Consider the following 16,716-nt stretch of genomic DNA (forward strand, 5'->3'; position numbering starts at 1 on the left):
TTTCAACAGCAATTCTAGTTCCCCATCTAACTGACAATTCTGCTATTTCTGTAAGGATATCAGTGTTTTTTGGTACAAAAGGCACACGGAGAAATCCAAGAGACTAAAAAATGACTACCAAGCAAAAGAGAAATTACTCTTCATCTCACATTTCTCAATGTTGGTTATATGTCTTGAAAGTTTTAATGACTCTTCAGAGTTGAAAATAATATTCTTGAACATTAATATTTCTAAATAGCTCTTGAGAACGATCTTATATATCTAGCATGGAACTGTCATTGGTAAGGCTGGTGTTAGATGTCCTGTTTCTCTTTGAGTGAGTGGTATTAAGCTACCATCTTGAACTCTTCAGTCTGTCTGTTGAAGATACCACGTGGTGACATTCCAGGAATTTAAACTAATATTGATGATGAAACATATATTTCCAGATTAGAATGTTCAAGAAAGAACTGTAGATGCTGGAAAATCGAAGGTAGACAAAAGTGCTGGAGGTGGAGGCACCTGGAACGACCTCTTGGGTCCTTGAATGGAGTCGAGGGGGGAGGTAAAGCGACAAGTGTAGCATCTCCTGCGGTTGCAAGGGAAAGTGCCCGGCCGGGGAGGGGGTGGTGCGGGTCTGAAGGGAAGAATTGACCAGGGAGTTACGGAGGGAGCGGTCTTTGCAGAAGGTAGACATTGGGGGGAGATGGGAAGATGTGGCGAGTGGTGGGGTCACGTTGGAGGTGGCGAAAATAACGGAGGACTATTTGTTGTATGTGACGGCTGGTGGGGTGAAAGGTGAGGACTAGGGGGACTCTGCCCTTGTTACGAGTGGGGGGGATGGGGGGAGAGAGCAGTGTTGCGGGGTATTGAAGATACCCTGGTGAGAGCCTCATCTATAGTAGGGGAGTAGATCCCCATTCCCTGAAGAATGAGGACATTTCCGATGCCCTGGTGTGGAACACCTCATCCTGGGAGCAGATGCGGCGTAGATGGAGGAATTGGGAGTAGGGGATGGAGTCCTTACAGGAAGCAGGGTGGGAAGAAGTGTAGTCTAGATAGCCATGGGAGTTAGTGGGTTTATAGTGGATGTCAGTCAGAAGTCTATCACCTGCGATGGAGATAGTGAGGTCAAGAAATGGTAGGGAAGTGTCGGAAATGGTCCAGATGTATTTGAGTACCGAATGGAAGTTAGTGGTGAAGTTGATGAAGTCAGTGAGTTGTGTGCGGGTGCAGGAGGTAGCACCAATGCAATCGTCGATGTAGAGGTCGGAGGATGGGGCCCTGGTACCCTACAAAAAGCCAGGCTTAGCTGGGGCCCATGTGCTTGCCCACAGCTACGCCTTGGAGGAAATGGGAGGAATCAAACGAAAAGTTATTAAAGGTAAGGTCCAGCTCCGCTAGGCGGAGGAGAGTATCTGTAGACAGGGATTGGTTGGAGGTGTAGAGTGACTGGACGTCCTTGGTGAAGATGAGGGGATGGGGGCCTAGAGAACGGCATGCCCGGAGACGACGGAGAGTGTCTGAGGTGTCTTGAACATAGGTCGGGAAGGATTTAACCGGGAGGATAGGATGGAGTCGAGGTATGTGGAAATAAGTTCCTTCCCGCACCACCCTCTCCCTGGGCACTTTCCCTTGCAACCACAGGAGATGCTACACTTGTCGCTTTACCTCCCCGCTCGACTCCATTCAAGGACCCAAGCAGTTGTTCCAGGTGCGACAGAGGTTCACCTGCACCTCCTCCAACCTCATCTATTGCATCCGTTGCTCTAGATGTCAGCTGATCTACATCGGTGAAACCAAGCGTAGGCTTGGCGATCGTTTCGTCGACCACCTCAGCTCGGTCCACATTAACCAACCTGATCTCCCTGTGGCTCAGCACTTCAATTCCCCATCCCATTCTGAATCTGACCTTTTTGTCCTGGGCTTCCCCCATGGCCAGAGTGAGCACCGCCGGAATTTGGAGGAGCAGCACCTCACATTCCGCTTGGGCAGTCTGCACCCCAGCGGCTTGAACATTGATTTCTCCAATTTCCGGTAGCCCTTGTTGTCTCCTCCCCTTCTCAGCTCTCCCTCAGCCCTCTGGCTCCTCCTCTACCTTTTTCTCTCCCCCCCCCCCCCCCCCCCCCCATCAGTCTGAAGAAGGGTTTCGGCCCGAAACGTTGCCTATTTCCTTCGCTCCATAGATGCTGCCTCACCCGCTGAGTATTTCCAGATCAGGATGGTTTGTGAGAGATGTTGTTGATCTTGGAGTTCCAATGTGTTCCATTGTCCTTCTTGGTGGCAAAGCTTGTTGGTTTCTAAGGTGCTGCTGATGAATCCAAGGTCAACACAGAGACAACCTTGCTGCATTGATAGTGGAGTGAATAATTAAGCTAACAGATGAGTAAGGATCAATTAGTTTCCTTTCTTTTAAATTATCTCCTCCAATACTGAAGCACACATTAATACCCACACATAAAATAACATAGACAACACAGAGGCATAGGCTGATAAGTGGTGTTACATCTGTGTTGCACACACAAGGTTTTGACAATCAATGGTATTACCATAACTGAGCATTCAAGCTTGGATCACAATCGATCACAAACTGGACTCACTACTTAAGGAAAGTGGCTGGAAGGCCAGGTCAGCCTATGAGTTTTCTACATAGTGATCCTCAGCTTCTGACATCCCAAAGCTTTTCCATCAATTAGAGGGCACAATATGAGAGTCTGAATTCTTATCTTTCATTTCACTGAATGAATGTAGACCCAGCAACATCATTCAAGGTGTTTAACCATCCAGGACAAAACAACTTGCTTGGTTGACATCTCATCCCTGAGAATTTGCTCCCTCTGCTACTGTGGTTGAAACATGCACTATCTTCAAAATGTATTACAGCAACGACCCAACGCTTCTTTGACAGATTAACCTGCAATCGTCACATGCAATTTTGGAGTAGAAAGCCAATGGGGAACAAGTGAATGTCATCTTCTATGTGAGACAGCAGCCTGTACTCTGGATCTAAACTGCCAAGGGAAATTAGGAGCTGGCATTCAAAAGAGAGTTAGATGGAATTCTTAGGGCTAGCGGAATCAAGGGATATGGGAAGAAAGCAGGAACGGGGTACTGATTGTAGATGATCAGCCATGATCACATTGAATGGTGGTGCTCGCTAGAAGGGCCGAATTGCCTACTCCTGCACCTATTGTCTATGTTTCTATGCAAATGATTATCTTCCCAGTGAAACGCGAAAAGTGAAGAAATGTGATTTGATTTTGTGAACATTCTGTTGTGAAATATCTCTTCAGTTTTGTTTTTCATTGGGAGACAGGGAAACATGATTAATATTTAGTCATGTTTCATCAGGGCACGATTTTGCCTTTATTTGGCATCTTGTCAGACCAGCTTCTGAGAAATAGAAAACATTTGGACACGTTTACGTGAACATATGACAACACGTTTGATGGTGTTGGAAGGAGAAATAAAATGTTGGCAAGGCATCTTGGTGCCGCCAGAGGATCTCTGTTTAATACTTTAAAGACTGTGACAATACAGCACTTCCTCCACAACGCATTGTGATATGGTTTTATCTTAAATTAACTGTAGATGTATCTAAATGTAGCACTCTTCGCACTGCATTGTGATACGTGTAGATATATCAAAATACAAGGTACAATCAATCCAAAATTATGGCTACAATATGTTTATTTTCTCTCTCTAAAACGACGCATTAAACATTGAAAACAAAGACTTTGAAACACCCCTTTCGTCCCAAGTTAAATTGAATAAGGCACTAGGTTTAAACGTGGACGGTTTGGTAAATTAATTCTCGGATCTGCAAGAGTGTAAACAAAATTCGCAGGAAAACAAAACTCAGAGGAACAGAACGGAGGGGGGGGGGTTGCAAAGCACCGAGAAAACCCAGCGGGTGCAACGAGCAAGCAAGGGTTCGCCCGTCCCGAAGGACGGTTCACTCGCACTAGGCTCCCGGAATGCAGTCCTTGCCGCGGCTGCCGCCTCGTATCGCGGCGGGAGGGACGGGAAACAACCGAGCTGGGAGTTCCGGATGGGCGGGGTATGAAGCGAATGAACTCTGGACTCGAGCAAACTCGGAGTAGAGTTATAATGTACATAAAACGACCCGCGCTGGGAGTGAACGGGAGGAGGTGAGTTGGTAGTGGTTGGAATAGGAGCAGGACTAAGTCCAGAGCGTGGGGCAAGTCCAACCCAGGATCCGGAGTAAGAAGTAGAAGTAAGAGCAAAACATGAGGCAGAGTCACAACCAGAGCGGAAGCTCTCCTAAGTGCGACCTGGTGTTGGGCTCTTGAGCCCTTTACGTTGGATAGTGTTGGCCATTTTCCCGTGGCAACCACTAGCCACGAACCTTGGGCAGCCAGTCCCTCAGCGCTGTATCTGTCAGTGTTGGTGTGGAAGAGTCGAGGAGTGGTAGATACTCTCTCACACACTGATGATGTGAGGTGGGATATCAGTAATCCACCCTCATCACTTGGCTGGGCTGGTAGTGAGTGTACACCCAGTCCACACTCCCCACTGATGAGAGTGAGGCCCCGTACCCTTTGAAATCTTTAACCAAGATTTAGATCCAATCCAAGTTTTAGTTTTACTCAACACCAGATGAGGTTTGATATTGGTGATTTGTGATATTTTGCTCCATGGAAGGTGCTGTATAGTTGCGAGTCTGCAGGGATGTCTGGAACGTTAAACCTGTTTCATTGTGTGTGTGTGTGTGCAGGAATGTGACCCATTGCTGGTGGTCAGCAACTCGCCTTTAACTTGTGCGATCATCGAGGCAGGGCGTCTGCACACCCAGGCAGCAGGGAGCGGTTGTCCATGGAGGAGTTTTGGGGACTTGCATTGAAGCTGCTGTCAATGTGGCTCATCCTCGGGATCACTCTCATTATGCTGCCTGCCATGTTTGGTGTTTCATTGGGAATAACAGAAATTTATATGAAGATTCTGGTCAAGACACTTGAGGTAAGTTTTGTTCGATACGAAGTACATTGAAGTTCTGTTCAGTGTATTGTCACATGTGCCGAGGTACAGTGAAAAACCTTTGTTGCCTGCTAATCAGTCAGCGGAAAGACAGTACATGATCAGCAAAACATCGAAGGAGATTTATGCTTGCTGATCTATGACCTAACTCTATAGACCCAAATTTGCCCCATATACTTTGATGCCTTTTCATTAACAAAGTCCGTTAATTCACAAGTTCACAAGTTATAGGAGTAGAATTAGGCCATTCGACCCATCGAGTCTACTCTGCCATTCATGGCTGATCTAATCCCATTTTCCTGCGTTCTCCCCATAACCCTTGACACCTGTACTGATCAACCTACCAATCAACTCTGCCTTAAAACTATCCAGTGACGGCCTCCACAGCCCTCTGTGGCAATGAGTTCCACAGATTAACTACCCCCTGACTAAAGAAGTTCCTCCTCGCCTCCTTTTGAAAAGAGTGCCCTTTAATTCTGAGGCTATGACCTCTGGTCCTAGACTCTCCCACCAGTGGAAACATCCTTTCCACATCCACTCTGTGTATGCCTTTCATTATTCTGTAAATTTCAATCAGGTCCCCCCTCAACCTTCTAAACTCCAGCATGTGGAGGCCCAGTGCTGTCAAACGCTCATCATATGCTAACCCACTAATTCCTGGGATCATTCTTGTAAACCTCCCCTGAATCCTCTACAGAGCCAGCACATCCCTCCTCAGATATGGAGCCCATATCTCACTTCAACTCACCGTTACTATTTACAATTGAGCTAGTCATTTATAGAAATATATAATCTAAAACCGAATTCCCTAATAAGATAATTCCCCTCTGCATATTCAGTTCACTTTGATGTCCTAATCAAATTATTCCTTAGTTAAATACCAGGTGATACAATCCCAGTTTGTGTAATTATTCATAATTCAACCAAAGGTAAATTTACGCTGCACACCCCCAAGACGAACGTGATCCTTTTTGCAGTGACTTGAATAAAATGGTTTGCTGTAGATACTGCTTAATAAAGGTTCTGGGTAGCTGTAACATATTAAAAAAGCAAAATACATTTAAAAGACATTTAGAGGCATGGATATGAGGTTTAGAGGGATATGGGTCAAATGCAGGCAGGTCAGACAAGTATTGATGGGGCATCTAGTTGGCAAGGGCAAGTTGTGGCGAAGGGCCTTTTTCCGTGCTGTATGACTGGAGGAGGTTAGAGGTGCAGGTAAACTTTTGCCTCATCTGATGGGCATACTTTGCTAGGGTGTTTGCAGATTTCAAGGTTGATGGCGAAAGTTCTCTTAACCGCCTTGAGACAAGAAAGTGTCAGTCAGTCAGGCTTCTCGCTACTGGTCAACATTTGGCCATGCGTGTGGATGTTGGCTGATAACTCATCCGTGCTATGATGTTATGCCGCCCTCCTTTCAATTTGACCCTTGGTTATTCCTTCACTCAATATGTTGACCCTCCCACCTTCCATCACATCCTTCCTTGTACTACTATATTCCTTTTGATGTTTAGTGAATAGGTAGACCAAAAGAGAACAAAAATGTGGGTAAGCATGTTGCAACAAGCTGGTTGAAGTGATTCTACATTTGTCTCTTCTTGTCCCATCTGTTTGGGCTTTATTCCCATTTTAGTTATTTTAGTTTAGAGATACAGCTCAGAAACAGGCCCACCGAGTACGTGCCGACCAGCGATCCCTACACACTCAGCTATCTTATACACGCTAGCAACAATTGACAATTATACCAAGCCAATTAACCTACAAACCTTTGGCGTGTGGGAGAAACCGGAGAAAACCCACACGGTCTAACTCTTTACAGACAAGCACCCGAAGTCAGGATCGAACCCGGTTCTCTGGCACAGTAAGGCAGCAACATATTCTTACTTCTATTTACTTAAAATAAAAATCTTTAGAGTAGCTATTTCTTTCAGAGCCTCCTAGAACACGGGTTGATACTGAGGTATGGTTTAAGCTTTGTCTGTTGTTTTTCGTAAAATTACATTTCAATCTTTCAGATGTTTTGAACACAGGGGAAAAGACCTTGATAAATCTTGCTGTACTGTTTTTTTTCTTGACATATTGGCAGCTCATTTTGAACTTTCAACAGAGCTTGGGGCTGCTAAACAAAGCATTTAACCACTACCTAATCACATCTAGTAGCCCCCCTTGTTAGTAAGGAAGTGGGTTGTAATTATTTGAGTGATATTTGGCAATGCAATGACTCAGATTGAGGTAAACTGTGGATTGCTTTGTGTTAAAGTCCAATAAAGCACTGAAGTTGCAATATAGTTCATTATGTGTCACAAATTAGAACATAGAAGATCGAACAGTACAGTACAAGAACAGGACATTTACCCTACAATGTCTGTGTCGAACATGATGCCAAGACCATCTCTTATCTACATAATCCATATCGCTTCACTCGCTACATATCCATATGCCTATCGCAAAGCCTCTTATTTTCCACTATCATATCTGCAGTATCTCAACCACCAACCCTGACAGCGGGTTCCAGCCCCAGGCGCTCATCACCCTCTGTGTATCAAAAAAAAGTTGCCTTGCATAACTCCTTTAAACATTGCCCCTCTCACCTTAAAGGGCCTGTCCCACGAGCATGCGACCTGCATGTGGCAAGCGCGACCTAAAGGGCCAGACCCACCAGTATGCGACTGCATGCGGCAAGCGCGACCTAACGTGGTCGCTTGAACCGTATGGCCTCGCGGGGCCGGTCCCACTTAGATCGTATGGAGCCGTATGGAGTATGCGGAGCTGGTCCCTACATCGCGCGGGGCTCCGAAAAACTGACCGTGTTTAAAAATTCCGCGCGGCAACGGCCTGCCGGCCCGTAGCTACCTCAACGCCGTACGTCACGCGTGAACTTCCCGCGGACTTCGCTTGCACTTCATGTCACTCACTTGACCTCCGCGCAGTCCCCGCTTCTGGTTAGGTCGCGTTTGCCGCATGCAGGCGCATGCTGGTGGGACCGGCCCTTTAGGCCGCGCTTGCCGCATGCAGGTCGCATGCCCGTGGGACAGCTGTGCCGTTTAGTGTCTGATTTATTTTTTATCTTGATATTGGTACTTTAAAACTTCTTCAAAAGAAAGCTACAACAAGATAAAAGGGCAAATTGGAAAGTATGGATCCTTGAACACAAGCAAACATGCCATTCCCAACTAACATTCACCATCCAAATGCAAACACCAACTCTCCTATTCCTATCAGACACAAGCAAACCTCATATATCACCTACTCCACTCTCACACACCAATTCATTCCCATTTCTCCACACATGCCTGCCATCAAATCACTACACCAACACGCTTCCTAACCCCTCTCAGTCACTTTCGGAACTTGTGTAAGGAAGAACATTTGTAGCCGATTAGCCTGTCGTGAAGATGTGACACAAAGTGCTAGAGTAACTGAGCGGGTCAGGGATCATGCTCGGGAAACATGGATAGGTGACATTTTGGGTCGGGACACTTCTTGGAGAACCTTGAAGGAGGGTCCCAACCCAAAACCTCTCCATGTTCTCCAGGGACGCTGCCTGATCTGCTGAGTTACTCCAGCACTCGGTGTGTCTCAATTTTAGTAAATTAGCATCTATAGTTCCTTGTCTCTACATTGTGAAGATGTAGTTGGGATTTGTGCTTTGGGGTGGGAATCATGCGAGCATAGCGTGGTATGGGAATGTCTTGCTGCAATCTGAGGGACTGGGGACTGATGGACTTGTTCTGATCTAAGTGCTGTTTGCATCTTTTTAGTGGGCCACTCGGAAAATCCAGAAGAAAGCCCGGGAGAAGCCAGGCCATCCCTTCTCTCCATCCAACGGTGAGTATTATTTTCACTCTTCTGAGTCTTTGACAAAAAGGTCACAAAATGCAGAGTTTTAGGATAACTTTTTTTAAACCCTAATTTTCTAACAAAGTGTCCTTTATTTGACACGCATCTCTTAGTCTTACCTTTTCAATGTATCATTCAACAAGGATGAAAAGTGCATAAAACATCAGTATCTTGGGACAGTTGTATATATTTGTCAACTGCCCTGTGTGAATGGCAGTTTTTTAAAATCTTTGAATGTCCTTGGAAAGTTTAGAGATCTGAGGAACAGCCTTGGGTAGTGTCAGTTTTAAAATGAAAGACTAATATACGAGGCGGATTCATAGGGAGTGTTAGCAATGCAGCGGAGAGGTGGTGGAGGACACCAAATGCCACGATTGGCCAGGTTGACCCTGCAAAGCCGCCAGGACAGCTGCTTCTTCATGGTCAGGCCATGAACCCTGCACTTACACACAGGGAGCTCAAAAATGGCGCCAAAACTGGCGACTTTGTATATTGACTCCGCATACTACTGTTATACACTTGTACTATGATGCATTATCTAGGATGCATCCAAGTACTTACGTGTAGTGATACTTGTACTGAACTGTATACAGAAATGAATTTCACTGTATCTCGGTACATGTGACAAATAAATTACCATTGAAAAGTGAAGTGCATTTTGTGGTGTAATATTGCAAAATTATCTCCATGTTAGGAATAAATCTCGGTGAATGGAAACTGTCTTTCCCTGGCCATGCTCATATTTTTATGTGTAATTTAGACTACCGGTTGTAGCATTGAAATATATGCCATGTCGGTGAGTTTGTGTTTCAGGCAGTGGATCTCTCTAGCTTTGTAGTACCGCTCAGGTTAGGCAATGTAGACCATACTTCCAGTTGACAAGCTGGGACCCAGATTGGCTGAAAGTAAATACAATTAAATTCACTTCTTGAGTGCCTGGTAAATAGCTTTCAGTGTCTCCCGAGCCATTTGTGCCATCTTACTTCCAATTCAATAGTACCAGTGAAGTGATACTAATGTGAATCACTTTAGTGGTGCATCATCGGTATGCAGCGAGCCAAGGAGGAAACTCCAAGTACAACTTGACTTAAGTTGTGCATTGAACTGCATAGGCAAATATGACCAGATAGGTTTGTATTCAGTTTTCTACATGGTTACTTTAATTTATTATTGTCACATGCACTGAAGTACAGAGGGAAGCTTTTGTTTGACAATAGATAATAGGTGCAGGAGTAGGCCATTCAGCCTTTCGAGCCAGCACCGCCATTCAATGTGTTCATGGCTGATCATCCCCAATCAGTACCCCGTTCCTGCCTTCTCCCCATATCCCCTGACTCCACTATTTTTAAGAGCCCTATCTAGCTCTCCCTTGAAAGCATCCAGAAAACTGGCCTCCACCGCCCTCTGAGGCAGAGAATTCCACAGCCTCACCACTCTCTGTGAGAAAAAGTGTTTCCTCGTCTCCGTTCTAAATGGCTTACTCCTTATTCTTGAACTGTGGCCCCTGGTTCTGGATTCCCCGGACATCAGGAACATGTTTCCTGCCTCTAGCGTGTCTAAACCCTTCACAATCTTATACTTTTCAATGAGATTCCCTCTCATCCTTCTAAACTCCAGAGTGTACAAGCCCACTAGTTTGCGTGCTATCCAGTCGGAGAAAAGACTATACCTGAATACAGTCAAGGCGTTCACAGTGCAGAGATGAAGGTTAAAGGGTACAACGTTTGAATTTTGAATTGAATTGAATTTCCTTTATTGTCATTCAGACCTTACGGTCTGAACGAAATTTCGTGCCTGCAGTCATACATACAATGATACAATAATAACAACAATAAACACAAATTAACTTCCACCACAGTGAGTCCTCCAAACACCTCCTCACTGTGGTGGAGGCAAAAATCTTAGGGTTGTAGTCTCTCCCTCTGCTCCCTCTGCGCTGAGGCGATTCCCCACCGGGCGATGGTATGAACAGTCCCGCAGCTCACCGAACCCCGCGAACGGGCCGGGTCAAACACTGCGGCCCGGGGTGGTCGAAGCCGCTGCACCTCCAGTCCAGCACACGCAGCCGCCGGCCCGCGGCTGAACCCAGGACTCTGGACACCGCCGCCAGAACGTCGTCCCAGCCCCCGGACCAGATCGCCCTCACGTGAGTACCGTTCCACCCTCAGGCTGGGCCACTCCGACGGGAGTGCCATTCCTCCCTCGGGCTGGGCTACTCCGACGGGAGTGCCGTTCCTCCCTCGGGCTGGGCCACTCCAGCCCCTCACCATGCCGCTCTCACGGGAGCACCGTTCCATCCCGGGCTGGGCCGGGAGCGAGCCCAGGACGAGTCCTGTCAGCTGCCTCCAGAGTCCCGAGGTCGCCGGCTCCGCTAGGCCTCAGCGTAGACGGAGAAGGGGGATACGACAAAAAGGTCGTATTCCCCCGAAGGGAGTGACAGCAGCCCCCGTTTCACCCCCCACCCCCCTCCCCACATAAACACAGCACAGTTTAGTGCAAAGATATAACATTGAAGTCTGGTAAAGTCCGAATAAAGATAGTTCAAAGTTCTCCATTGGTAGATGGGAGGTCAGGACTGTTCGGTTGTGTGATAACAGCTGAAAGGAAACTGTCCCTGAATCTGCAGGTGTGCATTTTCAAACCTCTGTTTCTCTTGCGTGATGGGAGAGGGGACAAGACGGAGTGGCCGAGGTGACACTTGTCTTTGATTATGCCGCCGGCCTTGTTGAGGCAGTGTGAAGTGTATATGGAGTCAATGGAAGTCAGATTGGTTTGTGTGATGATCTGCCCAAAACTCTGCAATTTCTTGCAGTCTTGGATGGAGCTGTTACCAAACCATGCTGTGATGCATCCCTATAAAATGCTTACTATAGCACCTCTGTAGAAGTTGGTGAGGCGTGTTGGGAACATGCCAAACTTCCTAAGCCTTCTAAGAATGTTATTGCTCAATCATGGGAATTTTGCATTGCCAGAATGCATGCAAAGGAACTATCAATCGACAGCATTGAAATAGTGATCTTAAAAAGTGTATGTAGTTTTACAGAACAGCGACTAATGGGCTGATTTCTGCTCCATGTATCACACAGCAAATATTTTCAAAACCAGTCTAATTGAAAGGAAGTAGAGATAATTCTGTTCCTGTTTGCCACTGTAAAAATCTACCAAACCTCCTTTTTTTTAGAAGAAACTGCAGATGCTGGAAAATCGAAGGTAGACAAAAGTGCTGGAGAAACTCAGCGGGTGCAGCAGCATCTATGGAGCGAAGGGTTTCGGCCAGAAACATTGCCTATTTCCTTCACTCCATAGATGCTCCTGCACCCGCTGAGTTTCCCCAGCACTTTTGTCTACCTATCAAACCTCCTTGACTAGTTGTTCTTGAATAAGTATTAGAATCATAATGTGGCATCAATTTTATCTTGTGCAAGACAACACCTTGCTAGTTAATCTATCATACGCGCTTCTTTATTTGTTTTTAAAATAAGTGCCGTCTTGATTGCATCTTTGTCTTTGATAAGCAGGACAGAACCCTTCTATGTCTTTTAAGCATTTTCAGAGACATGTTGTACATTGGTGTCCTTTCTTTCTGAGCTTGTTTGTATTTTCCTAGGAAATAGTTACAGTGTAGGAGGAACAACAGGTTCAGCCAGTTTTACAAGAAATGGATGAGCAGAGTGCAGGCATACACACGCCTTTGATTCAATTGAGTTAGTGCTGTTAGCTGGAACATAAAAATGCTGGAGAAATTCAGCGGGTGCAGCAGCATCTATGGAGCGAAGGAAGGAAATGGGTAACGTTTCGGGCCGAAACCCTTCTTCAGACCCTTCTTCAGACCCTTCTTAGTGCTGTTAGCTATTCTCTGAGCTGTTGCTAGTGAGGGTGCCCCATGCCCTATGGGTATGTAAGTGGACAAGTGACCGAAGATCATGAGTTCAGATTTTATCAATGCGTTTGAGAGTTTGAATGTGAAAAGAAATGAGGGGCAGCCATAAAGCGAATGGACAAACCTAAAGGGCCTGTCCCACTTAGGTGACTCTTTCAGCGACTGCCAGGGACTAGTTTTAATGGAATTCACCCACGACAACCTACAGAGCCAACATTGTTGCCACTGTCATGTTGAAAATTTTGCACCAAAATTCGCCAAAAAAAATCGCCTATGTGGGACAGGCACTTAACTGATTCACTGCTGTGCTTCAGGGAAGGAAATCTAGCCGATCCAACCCACACAGCACAGCCTATAACTGTCACCCCAATCCCCAGATTAAGCTTCCGTTCTTCGACCACCCCCTCTGGCAGCTTGTTCAAAAATACTCGCCACATCTCTCTGGAAAAACTACCCCCCAGGTTCCCATTAAAACTTTCCCCTCTCACCTTACACCTATATCCTCTGGTTTTTGGTTGCCCTACCCTGGGCAAAAGACACTGTCATTGAGTTTGAAGAGCGTACAACATAGGCTAATACTTCATAGGTTAAAGGGCCTGTCCCACGAGCATGCGATTGCATGCGGCAAGCGCGACCTAACGTGGTCGCTTGAGCCGTACAGCCTCGCGGGGCCGGTCCCACTTCGAACGCCGGAGCCGTATGGGGTTGTGCGGAGCTGGTCCCGACATCGCGCAAGGCTCCAAAAAACTGACACTGTCCAAAAATTCCGCGCAGCATCGGCCTGCCGGCCCGCAGCCGCATTGAGGCCATACGCATCGCCTCGACGGGCGTGCGCTCTGTCTCGACGCCATACGCAGCGTCTTGACGGCGTATGTCTAGCGCGAACTTCCCGCGGACTTCGCTCGAACTTCATGTCAACTCGTACAGGATCACTCGACCTCCGCGCGGCCCCCGCTTCCGGTTTGGTCGCACTCGCCGCATGCAGTCGCATGCTGGTGGGACAGGCTCTGTACGGGAATCACTCGACCTCCGCATGGCCCCCGCGCGGCCCCCGCTTCCGGTTTGGTCGCGCTTGCCACATGCAGTCGCATGCTCGTGGGACAGGCCCTTTATACTTCAGGCTAATGCATTCTCCTCCCCTTCCCAGTGTTTGGGCAAATACATTTTCATGATGCAAATGTAGCTCTTCTCTGGTGCTTCCCATTGCATTTTTTGCATTCTCACACTTGTTCTCTTTGTTGCCTTTCCTCCCACCTCTCTTAAGTATGCAAACATATTTGACCTGGGGCTCTGATTATTTTTAATTGCATTTTATCAGAGTACAATAATATTCTTTGTTGTCTTCCAGAAATTATTGAGAAATGTGACAAAGTCTCTTTGGAGGAAGAGATCACAGAACTGAGACGATATTCAAATAGAAACCGGGCTGTTCCTGAGGGGGACTTTGACCTCTCTGATGTGTTCTACTTCTCGAAGAAGGGATTTGAGGCCATTATGGAGGATGAAGTGACCACTCGGTTCAGCTCAGAAGAGTTAGTCTTGTGGAACCTGTTAACGAGAACCAACAAGAACTTTCAGCATATCAGCGTCCGACTGACCATACTCTGGGGTCTTGGAGTTGCGTTTCGATATGGGGTCCTCCTGCCTCTGCGGTAAGTGCAAAGGAAACTAATCAGCAGTCTGAACATTGACTTCTCCAATTTCAGGAAGTCCTTGCTTCTTCCTCCCCTTCCAAGCTCTCCCTCAGCCCAACGTCCCCGCCTCTTCCTTTCATCTTCCCCCCTCCCACCCTTACATCAGACTGAAGAAGGGTCTCGACCCGAAACGTTGCCTATTTCCTTCACTCCATAGATGCTGCCTCACCTGCTGAGTTTCTCCACCATTTTTGTCTACCTTCGATTTTCTAGCATCTGAAGTTCCTTCTTAAACATACCCCTTATTCTTAAACTATCACCCCTAGTTCTGGACTCCCCCAACATCGGGAACACTTTTCCTGCATCTACCCAGTTCAATCTTCTAAAAATGTTATATGTTTTTATAAAATTTCCTCTCATCCTTCTAAATTCCAGCGAATACAAGCACAGTCGACCCATTCTTTCATCGTACGTCAGTCCCGCCATCCCGGGAATCAACCTGGTGAAGCTACTCTGCATTCCCTCAATAGCAATAAGGTCCTTCCTCAAATTAGGAGACCAAAATTGGACACAATATTCCAAGTGCGGTCTCACTAGGGACCTGTACAACACCTTGCTCCTAAACTCAAATCCTCTCGCAATGAAGGCCAACATGCCATTAGCTTTCTTCACTGCTTGCTGTATCTGCATGCTTACTTTCAGTGACTGATGCACAAGCACACCCAGGTTTTGTTGCACCTCTCCTCCTAATCTGACACCATTCAGATAATAACCTGCCTTCCTGTTCTTGCCACCAAAGTGGATAACCTCACATTTATCCACATTATACTGCATCTGCCATGCTTCTGCCCGCTCACCCAACCAATCCAAGTCACCCTACATTCTCATAGCATCCTCCTCACACTTCGCACTGCCACCCAGTTTTGTGTCATCCCCAAACTTAGAGATGTTACATTTAATTCCCTCATTTAAATCGTTAATATATATTGTAAACAACTGGGGTCCCACCACCGAGCCTTGTGGCATCCCACTAGTCACTGCCTGCCATTCTGAAAAGGACCTGTTAATTCCTACTCTTTGCTTCCTGTCTGCCAACCAGTTCTCTATCCATGTCAATACTCTACCCCCAATACCATGTGCTCTAATTTTGCACACTAATCTCTTGTGTGGGACCTTGTCAAAGGCGTTTTGAAAGTGTAGATACACCACATCCACTGGCTCTTCCTTATCCATTCTACTTGTTACATCCTCATAAAATTCCAAAAGATTAGTCAAGCATGATTTCCCCTTCATAAATCCATGCTGAATTTGACCGATCCCATCACTGCTTTCCAAGTGCGCTGCTATAAGATCTTTAATAATCGATTCAAGCATCTTCCCCACTACCGATGTAAGGCTAACCGGTCTATAATAGTAAGATTAAACGAGTACTTACCAGTACGAAGTTTGATCTGTATTTTATGAGGAGTTACGATGAGGGATTACGTGAAGAACCCACCCAGCGCGCAGGCGCGGCATACTTCCAGGCAGCGGTGTGGAATCACAGATAGACACTAGTTGAAGTAAAGATAGTAAAGACCAACGAGACATTAGTCCGAATTTGATCTATATCATGAGGGTGGGAGCGGAGGGCACGTAATCCCTCATCGTAACTCCTCATAAAATACAGATCAAACTTCGTACTGGTAAGTACTCGTTTAATCTTACTATTTTACTTCGGAGTCACGTGAGTGACTACGTGAAGACTTCAAAGGTCTGTGATTTCAAACCGTGTAACAGTTATATCACTCACTGCCGAAAGATCATCGAGGGAGGAAGTGGTATCTAAAGACCAACAAGTTTGTTTAGTTATAAAAGAAATGTTTATTAACTATAACAAAAAATAGCTCCCCTGGGCTTTAAATCACAACTTTGCGGTTTCTAAAATGCTTTCCGCAAAGACGTCCGGTTCCATCAGCGGTTTTCTGTAGAATCTTTGGAATGTCGATTCCCTTGACCATCCCGCTGCCCTGAGGATATTGTCTAGGGGAACCTGCATCCTATCCGCCGCTGAGGTGGACGCTGCCCTGGTTGAATGGGATTTAAAAACATCTGTGTTAATCCCTGCCATGTTGAGGACCTGTTTTAACCATCTGGATAAAGTCTGGCTGGTAACCCATCCAAAAGGCTTTTTGTGGCTAACCCATAAGGCTTTCTCTCCCCCTCTAAGTGTTTGGGTAGTGTCTAGATAATGATGAAGGTGGGTCACCACACACAGCCTGGGTTCTGGAGGGTATGCCCGGAAGATCAACGGGGAGTTGGATGTACCTGGTCTACTGTGTTTTACCAACCCCGGCATGGTGAAAGTAATGGTATCTGGGGTGGTCACCATGTAGTTCAGATTTA

The 16,716-nt window shown here is 46.4% G+C and overlaps 1 protein-coding gene across 2 annotated transcripts in view; it reads left to right on the plus strand.

The window, feature by feature from the left end:
- The first annotated feature begins 3,931 nt into the window (after window positions 1–3,931).
- Window positions 3,932–16,716, plus strand: part of gpat3 (glycerol-3-phosphate acyltransferase 3) — a 58,825-nt gene continuing 46,040 nt past the window's right edge. Inside the window, exons 1-4 of one of the 2 annotated variants that reach the window (XM_055642451.1) lie at window positions 3,932–4,216; window positions 4,718–4,959; window positions 8,739–8,805; window positions 14,046–14,349. In XM_055642451.1, coding sequence (XP_055498426.1) covers window positions 4,816–4,959; window positions 8,739–8,805; window positions 14,046–14,349 — 515 coding nt within the window. In that variant the 5' untranslated portion in view covers window positions 3,932–4,216; window positions 4,718–4,815. The remainder of the gene's footprint in view (window positions 4,217–4,717; window positions 4,960–8,738; window positions 8,806–14,045; window positions 14,350–16,716) is intronic. The other variant, XM_055642442.1, reaches the window with a different exon arrangement.

The sequence above is a fragment of the Leucoraja erinacea genome, chromosome 1, assembly GCF_028641065.1.
Source record: "Leucoraja erinacea ecotype New England chromosome 1, Leri_hhj_1, whole genome shotgun sequence".
NCBI classification, from domain to species: Eukaryota; Metazoa; Chordata; class Chondrichthyes; order Rajiformes; family Rajidae; genus Leucoraja; species Leucoraja erinaceus.